At 44.7% G+C, this 18,012-nt stretch overlaps 1 protein-coding gene across 4 annotated transcripts in view; it reads left to right on the plus strand.

The window, feature by feature from the left end:
• Nucleotides 1–18,012, plus strand: part of LOC121532134 (phospholipid-transporting ATPase IG) — an 84,000-nt gene that overhangs the window by 22,736 nt on the left and 43,252 nt on the right. For all 4 annotated transcript variants that reach the window (XM_041837863.2, XM_041837885.2, XM_041837874.2 and 1 more), the window contains exon 3: nt 1,273–1,362. In XM_041837863.2, the coding sequence (XP_041693797.1) occupies nt 1,273–1,362 (90 nt within the window). The remainder of the gene's footprint in view (nt 1–1,272; nt 1,363–18,012) is intronic.

The following is an 18,012-nucleotide window of genomic DNA, read 5'->3' on the forward strand; positions in this document are numbered from 1 at the left end:
TCCCTAACACTCTCCCCCTCCTCACTCTCTCTGCTCCTCCCTAACTCTTCCTCACTCTCTCCTGCCCTCCTCCCTAACACTCTCCCCCTCCTCACTCTCTCCTGCCCTCCTCCCTAACACTCTCCCCCTCCTCACTCTCTCCTGCCCTCCTCCCTAACACTCTCCCCCCTCCTCACTCTCTCCTGCCCTCCTCCCTAACACTCTCCCCCTCCTCACTCTCTCCTGCCCTCCTCCCTAACACTCTCCCCCTCCTCACTCTCTCCTGCCCTCCTCCCTAACACTCTCCCCCTCCTCACTCTCTCCTGCCCTCCTCCCTAACACTCTCCCCCTCCTCACTCTCTCCTGCCCTCCTCCCTAACACTCTCCCCCTCCTCACTCTCTCCTGCCCTCCTCCCTAAATCCTCACACTCTCCTGCCCTCCTCCCTAACACTCTCCCCCTCCTCACTCTCTCCTGCCCTCCTCCCCTAACACTCTCCCCCTCCTCACTCTCTCCTGCCCTCCTCCCTAACACTCTCCCCCTCCTCACTCTCTCCTGCCCTCCTCCCTAACACTCCCCTCCTCACTCTCTCCTGCCCTCCTCCCTAACACTCTCCCCCTCCTCACTCTCTCCTGCTCTCCTCCCTCACGCTCCCCTCTTATTACTTTTCCCTCACTCTTTTCTCTGGCAAAATGAGATGGTCCCTTTCTGCTACCATGTGCATTTCAGCACTCTGTCTCTGTCTCTGTCTCCATGCAAATAGATTTGTCTACACTCCCCTCTCAACAACAGTGGTGCGTGTGTGACTGTGTTTTTGTCCACGCGCTTTAGCCCAACGTGGTGTTGTGTGGTATAATATAATCTAATATGCCATTTGGCAGACACTTTCATCCAAAGCGACTTACAGTCATGTGTGCATACATTTGTACGTATGGGTGGTCCCGGGGCTCGAACCTACTACCCTGGCGTTACAAGCACCATGCTCTACCAATTGAGCTACAGAGGATCAAAGTATAAGTTGCCACCGGGGCATTGTCTAGCAGGGATTTGGCGAGATGATCAGAGGGCAGCACCAGCCCCAACTCATTGGGAAAACACACACACAGAGGATGAAACGGATTAATACGTCCTACTAGTCCTCTACCGTAAAAAGAGGTTGAAAAACAGGGATGTCAAAGAACAGTAAAATAGTGGTTTGCAGAGACCCAGGATCGAGCGGGTAGGCCTATATTGTGTTTTTCATTCTCATGTAATTTCATTGGTGCCCTCTCTCTCTCCCTTTTTGTCTGTCCAGTACACGGTGTGGAACTTTCTGCCAAAGAATCTGTTTGAGCAGTTCAGAAGAATCGCCAATTTCTACTTCCTCATCATCTTTTTGGTGCAGGTGAGTTGTTGTGTTTATGCGTCTGTGAATCATGTGTATGTTGAATAGGTGTTAATGTGAGAATGGCTTGTGGGCATTGTAGAGGGAAACAGAAGACACTGTGTTCCTGAGAGTATTATCTTTCAGTGATGGGGTCATAATATTTTGTAGCTTAAACCGTTCAATAGATAGAGCCACATTTGTAGGAAGAAAACAGAAACCGCTTTGTTTATTACAACCACATCTAGCGGCTACCGGAGGTTACTGATGTGACCCCGGTTCTATGAACCCAACGAGAATTTTATTTATTTGTTTCTCTCGCGACCCCTAGTTTGGGAAACACTGCTATAGCTTGTTCTCCATCTTTTTAAATTGTGATCCAACATGTTTTCAGCACTTTATTTCCCTTACTGATAATTTTCTCATGCTATCTCTTGCCTCTCTGCTGCAGACATATAGTGAGCAATATGTTTGGAACATCAAATCTCAGTAAAATCACAGTATTGAATCGCAATACGTATAGAATTGTGAGCATCACAATACATATCGTTCGGCACCAAAGTATGGTGATATCGTATCGTGAGGTCCCTGGCAATTCCAAGCCCTAGTATGTTATTAGGGCTGGGTGTGGCTATGTAGTATACAGTACCAGTAAAAAGTTTGGACACACCTTCTCATTCCAGGGTTTTTCTTTATTTTTACTATTTTCTACATTGTAGAATAGTAGTGAAGACATTAAAACTATGAAATAACACACATGGAATCATGTAGTAACCAAAACAAAGTGTTAAACAAAACTTACACAGCCTGGAGGTGTGTTGGGTCATTGTCCTGTTGAAAAACAAATGATAGTCCCACTAAGAGCAATCCAGATGGGATGGCGTATCGCTGCAGAATGCTGTGGTAGACATGGTTGTTAAATGTGCCTTGAATTTTTAATTAATCACCGACAGTGTCACCAGCAAAGCACCATCACACCACCTCCTCCGTGCTTCACGTGGGAACCACACATGTGGAGATCATCCGTTCACCTACTCTACGTCTCACAGAGACACGGCGGTTGCAACCAAAAATCTCAAAGTTGGACTCATCAAACCAAAGGACAGATTTCTTGGCCCAAGCAAGTCTCTTCTTCTTATTGGTGTCCTTTAGTAGGGGTTTCTTTACAGCAATTCGACCATGAAGGCCTGATTCACGCAGTCTCCTCTGAACAGTTGATGTTGAGATGTGTCTCTTACTTGAACTCTGTGAAGCATTTATTTGGGCTGCAATTTCTGAGGCTGGTAAATCTAATGAACTTATCCTCTGCAGCAGAGGTAACTCTGGGTCTTCATTTTCTGTGGTGGTCCTCATGAGAGCCAGTTTGAAAATTGCGCTTAATGGTTTTTTTGCAACTGCAATTTTCCGTATTGACTGACCTTCATGTCTTAAAGTAATGATGGACTGTCATTTCTCTTTGCTTATTTGAGCTGTTCTTGCCATAATATGGACTTGGTCTTTCACCAAACAGGGCTTTCTTCTGTATACCACCCCTACCTTGTCACAACACAGCTGATTGGCTCAAATGCGGAAGGAAAGACCAAGGCAACTTCCTCATAAAGCTGGTTCAGAGATTGGCAAGAGTGTGCAAAGCTGTCATCAAGGCAAAGGGTGGCTACTTTGAATAATCTCAAAAAAATATTTATTTTGATTTGTTTAGCACTTCTTTTGGTTACTACATGATTATATATGTGTTATTTCAAAGTTTTGATGTATTCACTGTTATTCCACAAACCCTGGAATGAGTAGGTGTGTCCAAACCTTTGACTGGTACTGTACACACACACACACACACACACACACACAGTACATTCGGAAAGTATTCAAACCCCTTGACATTTTCCACATTTTGTTACCTTACAGCCTTGTTCTAAAATGGATTAAATAAAATAAAATCCTCAGCAATCTACACACAATACCCCAAAATGACAAACCAGCTGAGCTCAATTTCGAGTCTCATAGCAAAGGGTCTGAAAACTTGTGTAAATAAGGTGTTTTTTATTTTTACTACATTTGAAAAAAAAGTCTACACCGGTTTTCGCTTTGTCATTATGGGGTATTATGTGTAGATTGATGAGGACATTTTTATTTATTTAATCCATTTTAGAATAAGGCTGTAACGTAACAAAATCAAAAGTCAAGGGGTTTGAATACTTTCTGGATGCTGTGTGTGTGTGTGTGTGTGTATATATATATATATATATATATGTATGTATATATATGTATGTATATATATATATATATATATATATATATGTGTATATATATATATGTGTATATATATATATGTGTGTGTGTGTGTGTATATATATGTGTGTGTGTGTGTGTGTGTGTGTGTGTGTGTATGTGTATATATATATATATATATGTGTATACAGTGGGGAAAAAAAGTATTTAGTCAGCCACCAATTGTGCAAGTTCTCCCACTTAAAAAGATGAGAGAGGCCTGTAATTTTCATCATAGGTACACGTCAACTATGACAGACAAATTGAGAAAAGAAAATCCAGAAAATCACATTGTAGGATTTTTAATGAATTTATTTGCAAATTATGGTGGAAAATAAGTATTTGGTCACCTACAAACAAGCAAGATTTCTGGCTCTCACAGACCTGTAACTTCTTCTTTAAGAGGCTCCTCTGTCCTCCACTGTTACCTGTATTAATGGCACCTGTTTGAACTTGTTATCAGTATAAAAGACACCTGTCCACAACCTCAAACAGTCACACTCCAAACTCCACTATGGCCAAGACCAAAGAGCTGTCAAAGGACACCAGAAACAAAATTGTAGACCTGCACCAGGCTGGGAAGACTGAATCTGCAATAGGTAAGCAGCTTGGTTTGAAGAAATCAACTGTGGGAGCAATTATTAGGAAATGGAAGACATACAATACCACTGATAATCTCCCTCGATCTGGGGCTCCACGCAAGATCTCACCCCGTGGGGTCAAAATGATCACAAGAACGGGTGAGCAAAAATCCCAGAACCACACGGGGGGACCTAGTGAATGACCTGCAGAGAGCTGGGACCAAAGTAACAAAGCCTATCATCAGTAACACACTACGCCGCCAGGGACTCAAATCCTGCAGTGCTAGACGTGTCCCCCTGCTTAAGCCAGTACATGTCCAGGCCCGTCTGAAGTTTGCTAGAGTGCATCCAGAAGAGGATTGGGAGAATGTCATATGGTCAGATGAAACCAAAATATAACTTTTTGGTAAAAACTCAACTCGTCGTGTTTGGAGGACAAAGAATGCTGAGTTGCATCCAAAGAACACCATACCTACTGTGAAGCATGGGAGTGAAAACATCATACTTTGGGGCTGTTTTTCTGCAAAGGGACCAGGACGACTGATCTGTGTAAAGGAAAGAATGAATGGGGCCATGTATCGTGAGATTTTGAGTGAAAACCTCCTTCCATCAGCAAGGGCATTGAAGATGAAACGTGGCTTGGTCTTTCAGCATGACAATGATCCCAAACACACCGCCGGGCAACGAAGGAGTGGCTTCGTAAGAAGCATTTCAAGGTCCTGGAGTCTCCAGATCTCAACCCCATAGAAAATCTTTGGAGGGAGTTGAAAGTCCGTGTTGCCCAGCGACAGCCCCAAAACATCACTGCTCTAGAGGAGATCTGCATGGAGGAATGGGCCAAAATACCAGCAACAGTGTGTGAAAACCTTGTGAAGACTTACAGAAAAGCGTTTGACCTGTGTCATTGCCAACAAAGGGTATATAACAAAGTATTGAGAAACTTTTGTTATTGACCAAATACTTATTTTCCACCATAATTAGCAAATAAATTCATTAAAAATCCTACAATGTGATTTTCTGGATTTTTTTTCCTCATTTTGTCTGTCATAGTTGACGTGTACCTATGATGAAAATTACAGGCCTCTCTCATCTTTTTAAGTGGGAGAACTTGCACAATTGGTGGCTGACTAAATACTTTTTTTCCCCACTGTATATATGTGTGTGTGTGTGTGTATATATATATGTGTGTGTGTGTGTGTGTGTGTATATATATATATATATATATATATATATATATATATATATATATATATATATATATATATATATATATATATATATATATATATATATATATATATATATATATATATATATATATATATATATATATACACATACATACATACTGTGACGTCACGAGAGGCTACACAGCTTTCAGCGGGATTGCTCAAGTAGTGCAAGGAGACAAGGTTCAAACAAAACAAGGATTTTATTATAGGTCTTGGGAAATTAACGAAAATATAACAAAAATTCTGTTCTCTTGTGGCTCTTTAAGGGTTAACAGTTCAGGGATGTCTCTTCCACATCCAAAGTCATAATTCTCACTCAGCTCAGATAACTTTTCCCCAGCCTTACTGTAGTCCACGTTGCAGCTAGTGGCCAACCCAGCAAAAAGTCCTTCCAAATGTCTCTCACGTATTTCCACAGGTGCATATATCCAAAGGTGAGTATTTCCCAAAGGTAAGTATCTCCAAATCCTTATATTCCTCATGGAAGTGGACGTGCAGCACTCTTGTCCTCCAGAGAGCCCAGGTTGGAGACTGTGTCTCTTCCCTTCCCAAACCTTCAGCTCATCAGCTCCTCATTTGTTTCAGCTGCGTGGGAAGATTGGCCATAGAGGGGTGGAGTTCCCGACCATACCAGCAGATGGAGCCATAGCTGTCTGGGTTTGCAGCCACCTCAGGGGGATGTAACGTCCCTCCAGGACACAGCCTCTCGTGACATCACACATCCCCCTCCTCGGGACCGACGTCCTCGTCGGGTAAAGGCAGCGAAGAAGGCATCACGCCGGGAGAGGGCGTCCGCATTGCCGTGGTGCTTGCCAGACTGCTCTCTCTTCAACTCCTCCAACTCTAGGACCAGGGACTCAGCCTCCTGTTGTCTCTCCTTGAGTTTCTTACTGAACGCATCAGCCTTGGTTTTAGCAGAGTTTAGCTTCTGTTGAGCAGCTTTCAGTTCCTTCTCTCTCTCTGCCTCCGCATTCTTCATCTTGTTCTCCAACACCTTGTACTTCTCCTCTGCCTTCTTCTGGACCTCCTTACTACTGCGCAGGGTCTCCTCACACTCCTCGATGGTCCTGCGCAGCCTCTCCAGCTCCTCCTGTTGCTTAGGGAAGGAGCTCTGTTGGAGTTTAGCCTGGAGGATATCTAACTCTTCTGTCTTCATGTCTAACTGTTGCTTTAACAAACGATACCTCTCAGCGGTCCCCTTCAGACCAGACAGTTCTTTGTCCAGATTCTGTAGCTCCGTCTCTGTGTCGGTCTGGGCACCTGCCATCCCTATCAGAGCCCGGGCGGGAGTGAGTAACTCGGAGGATTGCACCGGAGCCTTCCCAGGATGAGTCTTGCCTCTCCGTTTCCGAGGTACTCGGGTTATCCTCTCCTGAGACTCTCTCCAGAGTGGGTAAAAGGCTGGGCAGTCTCGTCCAATTAGGACAGGGACGGGGAGGGAATCAACCACCCCGCCGTCGTGTGTATGGTTCCCCGTGTGCTGGTCATTGTAAGTTCAGTAATGGGGTATTCTCTGGTGTCCCCATGGACACAGGAAACTGGGAGGACTTTCCCCGGGGTCAGACACGTTGGGCCCACCAAATCCTTACGCACCAGGGTGGCCCGGCTACCAGAATCCAGTAAGGCCTCCACATCATGGTGATTCACAGTTACCGGGCAGGTGGGGGGCCGATCTGGGCCGCCATCTACGACTCCCAAGAGCGAGGCAAAACGGTGTGTGGGTGCTGAGCTGGAGGACTCCGCAGTGGGCATAGGTTCATCGGCTGGTTTCCCACACTGCCAGGAGATATGTCCCATCTCCCCACACCGGTAACACTGTCGAGTTTCCCCCCTCCTGGTGTACTCTTCTTGGACCCGCCTGGTTTCTGGCTCCCCCTGGAGCCGGGATAAGTCCTGACGTGGCTGGGTTCGAGACCTTGGGGTCCTTTGGACGGGTTCTTCCCATTTGTGGTGGGGCCGCACTCCTGGGGTCTTTTCGGGAAGCATTCAGCATCTCCGCTGTGGCCTGGTACTTTTCCACAGCTTCCACGGTCAGATCAGCCGTGGTCAAGGCCTGTTGACTGATGAACCGTTTTGCCTCATAAGGCAGGGCGCGTGAGGTAACGATCCACCACAACGGCCTCCACCACCGCCGCTGCTGTATTCCTCTGCGGATCCAGCCATTTCCTTGCGATTCGGACAAGTTCATGCATCTGCGCCCGAGGAGGTTGGTCTGGTTGGAAGGTCCAGCTGTGAAAGCGCTGGGCCATACCAAACTTTGTGAGTCCATATCTGCTGAGGATCTCAGACTTCAGGGCATCATAGTCAGTAACCTGGTCAGGGCCCAGGTCCCGGACAGCATTCAGCGATTCCCCGGTTAGAAAGGGGGCTAACAGACCAACCCACTGTTGCTTGGGCCAGGCTTCCCTAGTGGCCGTGGCCTCAAATGCATGCAGGTATGCCTCAATGTCATCGGTAGCTCCCATCTTAGATATAAAGTCACTTGCCTTTATTGGGCGGGTATTTTGGACCACCCTCTGTCTCTGCAACTGCAATTCCTCTGCCTTCAGAAGGTTGGCTTTCTTTTGCTCCTCCAAGAGAGCCACGTTTGCTTGCATCTGGGCTTGCTGGCCAGCAACAAGGGCTTTCAATATGTCCTCCATTTCAGTCGGCGGGGAGCCTACGTCCAACTTGGAAAACTGGGTGATCAAACCTTCGGTATCCTCCTCTGACATGCACTATTAACGCTTGAGCGTGCCTGTATTCTCCACCATCTGTGACGTCACGAGAGGCTACACAGCTTTCAGCGGGATTGCTCAAGTAGTGCAAGGAGACAAGGTTCAAACAAAACAAGGATTTTATTATAGGTCTTGGGAAATTAACGAAAATATAACAAAATTCTGTTCTCTTGTGGCTCTTTAAGGGTTAACAGTTCAGGGATGTCTCTTCCACATCCAAAGTCATAATTCTCACTCGCTCAGATAACTTTTCCCCAGCCTTACTGTAGTCCACGTTGCAGCTAGTGGCCAACCCAGCAAAAAGTCCTTCCAAATGTCTCTCACGTATTTCCACAGGTGCATATATCCAAAGGTGAGTATTTCCCCAAAGGTAAGTATCTCCAAATCCTTATATTCCTCATGGAAGTGGACGTGCAGCACTCTTGTCCTCCAGAGAGCCCAGGTTGGAGACTGTGTCTCTTCCCTTCCCAAACCTTCAGCTCATCAGCTCCTCATTTGTTTCAGCTGCGTGGGAAGATTGGCCATAGAGGGGTGGAGTTCCCGACCATACCAGCAGATGGAGCCATAGCTGTCTGGGTTTGCAGCCACCTCAGGGGGATGTAACGTCCCTCCAGGACACAGCCTCTCGTGACATCACCATACATACATACATACATACATACATACATACATACATACATACATACATACATACATACATACATACATACATACATACATACATACATACATACATACATACACACACACACACACACACACACACACACACACACACACACACTTGTTTGGGTGTGGCTATGTAATTGTCACTGAATGTGTGTATATGCTACGTGTGAAACAGTCAATGTGACTTTCTGTGGTCAGGGCTGTGTGAATATGCTTGTCAGCCTCTGTATGCGTTTGCAAGTTTAACCTATTTATGGCAGGTGTGAAACGGGAACTGTGTGTGTGTATGGGTAACCCTCCTCTCCTCCACTGCTCAGTGGAAAGTGTGAGTGGGCTGAGAGAGTGAGGGCTGAGCCAGAGTCAAAGCACTGGGTGACATGTTTATCCGTCGGCTCAGTAATCATGGCCGAACCTCTCCATTCCCACCCTCTGCGGGGCAACAAGCGGATTCATCCGGTTTTCAGGGGAAATGGAGCCTGAACTACTTCTGCTTGTTGCCTTGTTTTTTCTCTCCGTCAGGACCAGAAAGAAAAACGCAGCTCAGGAGTTTATTTTACCTCTGCTACGTTAGGTTACTCTGTTCCTCTACCTCTCCTCTCCTCCACCTCTCTTCTCTTCTATCAGGCCCATAGATCTGCCCAACGATGATTAATAAAATCCGCTATTTTCCTTCCCCCCATCTCTCTTCCTTTAACTCGAGAGATGGAAACTAACCACCTCTCTCTAGAACAACTGTAACCTAAACTAAATGTCTAAACAGCCTGTCCCCAGTGTAAACCGGCTCAGCGTATTGAGCGTTGGAGAGATTCTGCTGGGAGCTGTATAGATGGATGATATTCTGAGAGGATAAAATCATGGCCTGGCTGGTATAAATAGAGTAGCCTACCAGTAGTCATTGGTGCTCCTGTCTGTCAGAGAACTGGTATTTACATTTACATTTTAGTATGGCACTAGTCTAGAAACCCCATGGTAGGGCTGGGCGATAAATTGATTTAATTGTTATGTTTTTGCTCTATTTGAGCCGGGATACACTGAAGAGGTGTTGAGACAGCAAGAAAAATAATTCAGAGACCAGCAAGCAGCAGCGGCGGCAGCCTAGACCAGCTGGAGTGGGACTCGGGAGGGTATATTACAAACTAGTAAGTTGTTTTGCTGTCCATAGCTAACTAGCAATATAAGCGCTCTTTTAACCGAGGCAGTGTTGTTCAGTACAATTTGTTGATTGTTTCGGCCATAACGGGGCTTAGTGATGAAAAAACACTTGTATTCCCAAACAAATAGAAAGCAAATGCAAATGAATAGCTTGGCTTGTAGTGGTTCTAGCAAGCCCAGTTATGCTAGCTAGCTGTGTTTGCTATACCTAAAATGTATTGTAGTGTAACGTTATAGCTTGCTAGCTAGCCTCAGTGCCTCTCATTGTGAACAAAACTGGAGAAATGTTTTGATGATGATGGCAGAGAGTAAAGGAATGACTGTGGCTTTATGACTCATTAGTCTTGGAGTAACTATACCTGTGTTGTAGCTAGCTAGCTAACGTGTGTCTGTGGAATGTCTCATATTCTACACCATGCTGCTACAGTAGGAATACAGACAGTACACAATGATTGCCCATGATTGTGCAATAACGTTTGCATCTTTCTCAGACCATACCGCTTGCATACAAAGAATACGAAGACTCGAGGAGATGCGAAAGGTTCCATAACAACAATCTCACCTTGTATCAAAGTGACTCCGAACACCTCACTGCACCACCTAAACACAAAATATATGCAAGTATTCCCTTTGTAGAACTGTAGTATTTATTATAAGCGTTAGTGGTATATTTTGATTCTACTGTATATGTCATACATTGCTGTAACTGTTCCTGCATACTGCTGTATAAACTCACCTCGGTCTACAGAGCAAATAAACGTTGTCTTGAATACAAGCCATGTCTACTTATATGAGTGAAGCTAGTTTATCCAAATACATTTAATGAATATTACAATGAATTGATCAAGAAGTTGAAGTCAACACTTTAAATGATTCCAGCTGCATCAGAAACCTATGGTCACTTGTCAGTACTAGTAAAAAATATTGTATAAAACAATTCTATACATGTGTACAACAGCTAGCAATATCTAGACCACAATACAGTTGTGAGAATACTTGGTGTTCTATATTATACTACAACATCAGTCTAACTGAATATGGACGTTGTGTTGGTTGAATGTTCCAGGCAGGTTCCAGAATGATGTTCATCTGGTGAACTTCTTGTGTTGGGTAATGGCAGCTGGTTTAGCAGGCTTTGTTGATGTTGGCAGTGATGTTGGTTTGGGGAGCTGTGACTCTGGCTCCGTGTAGACAACCGTCTGGCCCTTTCTGCACTCCACAGCCAGGTGGACAAGCCTCTCTTCCACTTTCTTCACCACCCACTGCATCAACCTCTTGCAGAAGATTTTTGTACAGTAAGTCTCATGGAAAGACATGAGGACTGATCATGAGGATGTGTAACCATACAATGAACAAAAAAGGGAACTGTAGAATGCTATGTGTTTTGTTACACTCAGAGTCAATGGGGCGTTGAGATGGGCTGTTAGCAAATATGTGAAAAGTTTGAGGAGCTCTTGTCTTGTGGACAGTTTAGTGTATTGGTGATAAAAAAAATTCTCAACAGGGTATTGTGCTTTCTTTAAATACCTTTGGCGTTCCTGGCTTGTTTCAAAGTCCGATGTTGAGCTTGAGCTTATTCCAGGCTGAAACCTTTCATCCAATGAGTACAGGCTCTGTACTACTATAGCTTGTGTCAAGGTCATCGTTATCAGCACCAGGATTAGTCTGCCTATAGACCTACTTCTATGCGTAATCAGGTGCACATCCTTACTCAACATTGACAGTAGCGCTCCAAACAAAAGACAATGACTAAATTGATAACTCATAAATGGAATGAAATGAACCAAAACGTATTTCTCACAAGTGTAGCATAGGTTGTGCGCTCTGCAAACTACGGGTCTACTCTGACAATGACTAGAATAATAATACACTGCTCAAAAAAATAAAGGGAACACTAAAATAACACATCCTAGATCTGAATGAATAAAATAATCTTATTAAATACTTTTTTCTTTACATATTTGAATGTGCTGACAACAAAATCACACACAAATGATCAATGGAAATCAAATGTATCAACCCATGGAGGTCTGGATTTGGAGTCACACTCAAAATTAAAGTGGAAAACCACACTACAGGCTGATCCAACTTTGATGTAATGTCCTTAAAACAAGTCAAAATGAGGCTCAGTAGTGTGTGTGGCCTCCACGTGCTTGTATGACCTCCCTACAACGCCTGGGCATGCTCCTGATGAGGTGGCAGATGGTCTCCTGAGGGATCTCCTCCCAGACCTGGACTAAAGCATCTGCCAACTCCTGGACAGTCTGTGGTGCAACGTGGCGTTGGTGGATGGAGCGAGACATGATGTCCCAGATGTGCTCAATTGGATTCAAGTCTGGGGAACGGGCGGGCCAGTCCATAGCATCAATGCCTTCCTCTTGCAGGAACTGCTGACACACTCCAGCCACATGAGGTCTTGCATTAGGAGGAACCCAGGGCCAACCGCACCAGCATATGGTCTCACAAGTGGTCATATGGTCTTGACATGTTGCGTTAATGTTTATATTCAATGTACATTGATATGCTTTGGAACGTCTAGCCAGCATAATTTCAAAGCTAGCTAGCTAGATTTTGGTTTAGATCAACAAATGTAGTTTGCTAGCTACGTTACCTCTGCTTGACTTTTCTGCTGCGCTGATGTTGGCTGATTGGATGCCTTCCTCTTTAAGGGGAAAATCAATGGAATAGCATAACTTTTTAACGTTCGACATGGCAACCCTATCAGTTGACTTCAGTTCCGTTTCGAAATCCTCTGGCTGAAAGTGTTTGCTACAAACACAGACATTTTTGTATTTATTACCTCCACAGGGCGGTCCTCCACGTCCTGAAATCGCTATGCATTCTGGATATTTGTGGTTTGCTTACACCCAGGCAATGTAACTGCCCGTTTCTACCGGTGAGAAGCAGAAACGCTCGTATTTGCATGTAGTGAGGAATGTCATTTTTATTACATGTTCATAGCATATTAATGCACATACAGTGCATTCGGAAAGGATTCAGACCCCTTCCCTTTTTCCACATTTTGTAACATTACAGCCTTATTCTAAAATTGATTTAAATAAATAAAAATCCTCATCAATCTACACACAATACCCCATAATGACAAAGAGAAAAAACAGGTTTTTAGAGATTTTTGCAAATGTATAGAAAAACAAACAAAAACATTCCATATTTACATAAGTATTCAGAACTTTTGCAATGAGACTCGAAATTGAGCTCAGGTGCATCCTGTTTCCAATGATCATCCTTGATGCTTCTACAACTTGGAGTCCACCTGAGATAAATTAAATTGATTGGACATGGTATGGAAAGGCACACACCTGTCTATATAAGGTCCCACAGTTGACAGTGCATGTCAGAGCAAAATCCATGCCATGAGGTCGAAGGAATTGTCCGTGGAGCTCAGAGACAGGATTGTGTCGAGGCACACATCTGGGGAAGGGTATCAAAATATTTCTGCTGCATTGAAGGACCCCAAGAACACAGTGGCCTCCATCATTCTTAAATGGAAGAAGTTTGGAACCACTAAGACTCTTCCTAGAGCTGGCTGCCCGGCCAAATTGAGCAATCGTGGGAGAAGGGCCTTGGTCAGGCAGGTGGAGATGGGAGAACCTTCCAGAAGGACAACCATCTCTGCAGCATTCCACCAATCAGGCCTTTATGGTAGTGGCCAGACGGAAGCCACTCCTCAGTAAAAGGCACATGACAGCCCACTTGGAGTTTGCCAAAAGGCACCTAAAGGACTCTCAGACCATGAGAAACAAGATTATCTGGTCTGATGAAACCAATATTGAACTCTTTGGCCTGAATGCCAAGTGTCACGTCTGGAGGAAACCTGGCACTATCCTTACGGTGAAGCATGGTGGTGGCAGCATGCTGTGGGGATGTTTTTCAGTGGCAGGGACTGTGAGACTAGTCAGGATCGAGGGAAAGATGAACGGAGCAAAGTACAGAGATCCTTGATGAAAACCTGCTCAGGACCTCACTGGGGCGACGGTTCACCTTCCATCAGGACATCAACACTAAGCACACAGCCAAGACAACACAGGAGTGGCTTCGGGACAAGTCTCTGAAGGTCCTTGAGTGGCCCAGCCAGAGCCCGGACTTGAACCCAATTGAACATCTCTGGAGAGACCTGAAAATAGCTGCGCAGCAACGCTCCCCATCCAAGCTGACAGCGCTTGAGAGGATCTGCAGAGAATGGGAGAAACTCCCCAAATACAGGTGTTTCAAGCTTGTAGTGTCATTCCCAAAATGATTTGAGGCTGTAATCATTACCAAAAGTACTGAGTAAATGGTCTGAATACTTTATGTAAATGTGATTTTTCAATTTAATTTTCATAAATTTGCTAACATTTCTAAAAAACGGTTTTTGCTTTGTCATAATGGGTTATTGTGTGTAGATTGAGGGGGGGGAAAAAACAATTTAATCAATTTTAGAATAAGGCTGTAAGGTAACAAAATGTGCAAAAAAGTCAAGGGGTCTGAATACTTTCCGAGTGCCCTGTATATAGTGAAATAGAGCAGCGGTGAAATGTCCCTTTCATGCTCAGTTTATTGTGCGGCACTGCGGTACCACTTACGATATTTCTGCGTCTAAATTTCTCACTCATCATTTTTCATTCAGGATTATCCGTATCATGGAAGCATCCACATTAATGTAGAATTGTTTAGAAACATATTCTTGTTTACAATAAAAGGTATTCCAAAATGACACTCTACGTTATTTATTAATTTCTATTGGGCACAAAATAATCTGAAACACAACTAAGACAAACAGCAAATGCATCCAGCATTTGTAGTCATAAGGTTGTTGTAGTCATTGTGTACTATGAATATGGGACCAAATACTTCACTCTTTACTACTTTAATACATATATAAGTGATTTTGTCCCAGTACCTTTTGGTCCCCTAAAATGGGGAGAGTACACAAAGTGCTGTAATTTGTAAACGGTTCAGCCGATATGGATGAAAATACCCTCAAATTAAAGCTGACAGTCTGCAATTTGACCTCCATAGTCATTGCATAATTTCAAATCCAAAGTGCTGGATTACAGAGACAAAACAAAAAACGTGTCACTGTTCGGAGCTGACACTATATATTGTGAATCGCCCATAAAAAATATTTTGGCCATATCACCCAGCCCTACCCCATGGGTAGGGGACTGTTTTGGCTCCATTCCACTGGAAGAACCAGGAGGAACTGGGACGAATGAGAACTAAGGAGAAGCAGGCACATGGTTGACGAGCGATGATGTGGACTCTGTTCATTGGTTGTTTGCTGTCCCCAGCCAACAGCACAGCCTCCTCCATCAGTGTTCTTTACATGTTTGATTATGTCTCTATCAGTGGTTTCATCTTAGTGTATTGTGTGTGTACAGTAGATGTAATGGGGTGTAGGTAACCTAAATGTGCATAGTGTGTATGAATAAGGTTCAAGTGCAGCGTTAACGTGCAAACGCGTGAGTCATGATTTTGTAATCTGTGTGTGTGTGTGTGTGTGTGTGTGATGGGCTGTGATCATGTGTTTACCCAGCCTGGCATGTGGCATGCCATCTCTCCACTAATCCAGCCACTCTAGAAGGGATCCTAACTGTCCAGTTCCCCCCATGCAGCCTGCCATTATATCACACAGTGTAACACACACGACCTGCATTCACATCACAGCCAAAAATAAACCCTTTCAATTATCTGGAGGCTTTATGCAAATGCACCATCAGAATCCAAACCTCACACAACCCACCCCCCTTCTACCTCTCTTTCACTCTGTTAGTGAGTCTCCTTTCAATATCTCTCTCATAGTCTCTCTCTCTCTCATAGTCTCTCTCTCTCTCTCTGTCTTATAGTCTCTCTCTCATAGTCTCTCTCTCTCTCTCTCTCTCTCTCTCTCTCTCTCTCTCTCACATAGTCTCTCTCTCTCTCTTATAGTCTTTCTTTGTCTCCCTCTCTCTCTATTTTTCTCCCCGTTAGTGATGGACTCTTTCTCGCAGCAGGTCTCTCTCTCCATCTTAGTGATGGTCTCTTTCTTTAAGCAGGTCTCTCCCCGTTAGTGATGGTCTCTTTCTCTCTGTTAGCGAGTCCCGCTCTCTCTGCAGTGAAAGCTGCAGCGCTGACGTCAGCAGCCAGGGAGCCCGCTGTACTTCTGAGAGCCTCAAATAGACTCTGGCTGCCTGATAAAAAAAAAATACGTGCCTATAAATAGCCCTGCATGCCTTTGCTGCCTGACTCCTGATCGAATGGGAGCAGATCAGGGGCAGGAGATGGAGGGAAGGCGGGAGAGAGGAAGGATGAGAGGGCCCCTGCCCTGGGACCTGAGTGTGTCACTCACTCTGACACACTTGTTCAGATGTAGGGCTCTGCTCTTAATCAGTGTCAGATCTCACCAACACATCAGTTCTGTGGAGGAGACGTCCTATAGCAGAAGGCTATACACTGATTAGGTTTGAGTGTTGTTTTTGGTGCAGTATTAAGGAGGCGAGTTTGAGGAATGGGCTTGGTATTTTGTGGTTATTTGGGCGGGGTACAGTCTGTAGTTGTGTGATTTATGTGACATTACAGTTTGGTGGAGTATAGAAAATGTACGAGGGAAGGGAAGGTAGCAAGGCTGAGGAAAAATGGCCTGCCCCACCTCGGTAATGCTATTGGGAACTTTGGGGTGGTGCTCACTTAATGTACTGTACTAAGTTCATGGGTGTGGAATGTTTGTGTGATATAATGCCCTCTGTAGTGGCCACTCTCTCTGCAGTAGTGTGTTCTGAAACTAAATCATGCCTGGTGGCGGGGGGGGACTGACCGTGTACCGGTCGGGGACAATACTGTCCTCAGCACTTTCAGCCGCAGCGCAGCCAGCCATTGGACAGCCGGCCTGGACTGGCTGCATCTAGCCCCACTCCCTACCGGCAGATGGGCTTTTATCAATTTATTAGATCGAAAAACGATGTGCGCGTCCGCCCGCTCCCACCAACATCCATCACCTATTGGACCGGGGGGCAGCATTAGTTACAGCTGCTTTCTGCTGAATAGACCTGAATAGACTCTTACTGAGTGTGGAGAGGGTCAGGGCTGGGCCGGGATAGGAGAGAGGATAGGTGGGAGATATTCAATAAAACTTCATCATAGGGAACCGGCGGGTCCACTGAGGAGCCTTTTAACACCTGGGTCCACATAGCTCCACATATTCTATTAAAGTGTTTTCTATTTTTGTCTGGGAACACCTGGAGCTACCGTACAGGAGAAGAGCGGAGGATGGTTTCACTGTTTCTTTCTCTCTCTCTCTTCTTTGAGTCCCAGGGAGAGAAACAATGCAGAGTCTGTTCCCTGTTTTCCCTGTTTCTGCATTCTTGCTGAAGGTTCAATGTGCCCCAGTACATCTCTGCCTTCTAATAGTTGTATTAACTGTAATCACAGCAGTCAGTGCTCAGATGCTTTAGCGCTCAGCCTGGTGGTGTGTGTACATGTATGTGTATGTTAATCTCGATAAATAGACCCATTTAGCTCTATAAATACATTAGCGGCAGGGCTCTAGACTGACTCTCCAATGCCAAGTAAGACGTTAAATAAGTTAGCTATTTCATCAAACATATTCAGGGAATGCATAATATGTTTTTGAAGATATGTTTGCAAATTTATAAAAAATAAAAACAAGATACCTTATTTACGTAAGTATTCAAATCCTTTGCTATGAGACTCGAAATTGTGCTCCGGTGCATCCTGTTTCCATTGATCATCCTTGGTAGTTCTTGATTGGACATGATTTGGAAAGGCACACACACCTGTCTATATAAGGTCCCACAGTTGACAGTGCATGTCAGAGCAAAAACCAAGCCATGAGGTTGAAGGAATCTGGGGAAGGGTACCAAAAAATATCTGCAGCATTGAAGGTCCCCAGGAACACTAGCCTCCATCATTCTTAAATGGTAGAAGTTTGGAACCACCTAGACCTTTCCTAGAGCTGGCTGCCCGGCCAAACTGTGCAATCGGGGGAGAAGGGCCTTGGTCAGGGAGGTGACCAAGAACCCGATGGTCACTCTGACAGAGCTCTAGAGTTCCTCTGTG

Source organism: Coregonus clupeaformis, chromosome 2, assembly GCF_020615455.1.
Source record: "Coregonus clupeaformis isolate EN_2021a chromosome 2, ASM2061545v1, whole genome shotgun sequence".
In the NCBI taxonomy this organism is placed as follows: domain Eukaryota; kingdom Metazoa; phylum Chordata; class Actinopteri; order Salmoniformes; family Salmonidae; genus Coregonus; species Coregonus clupeaformis.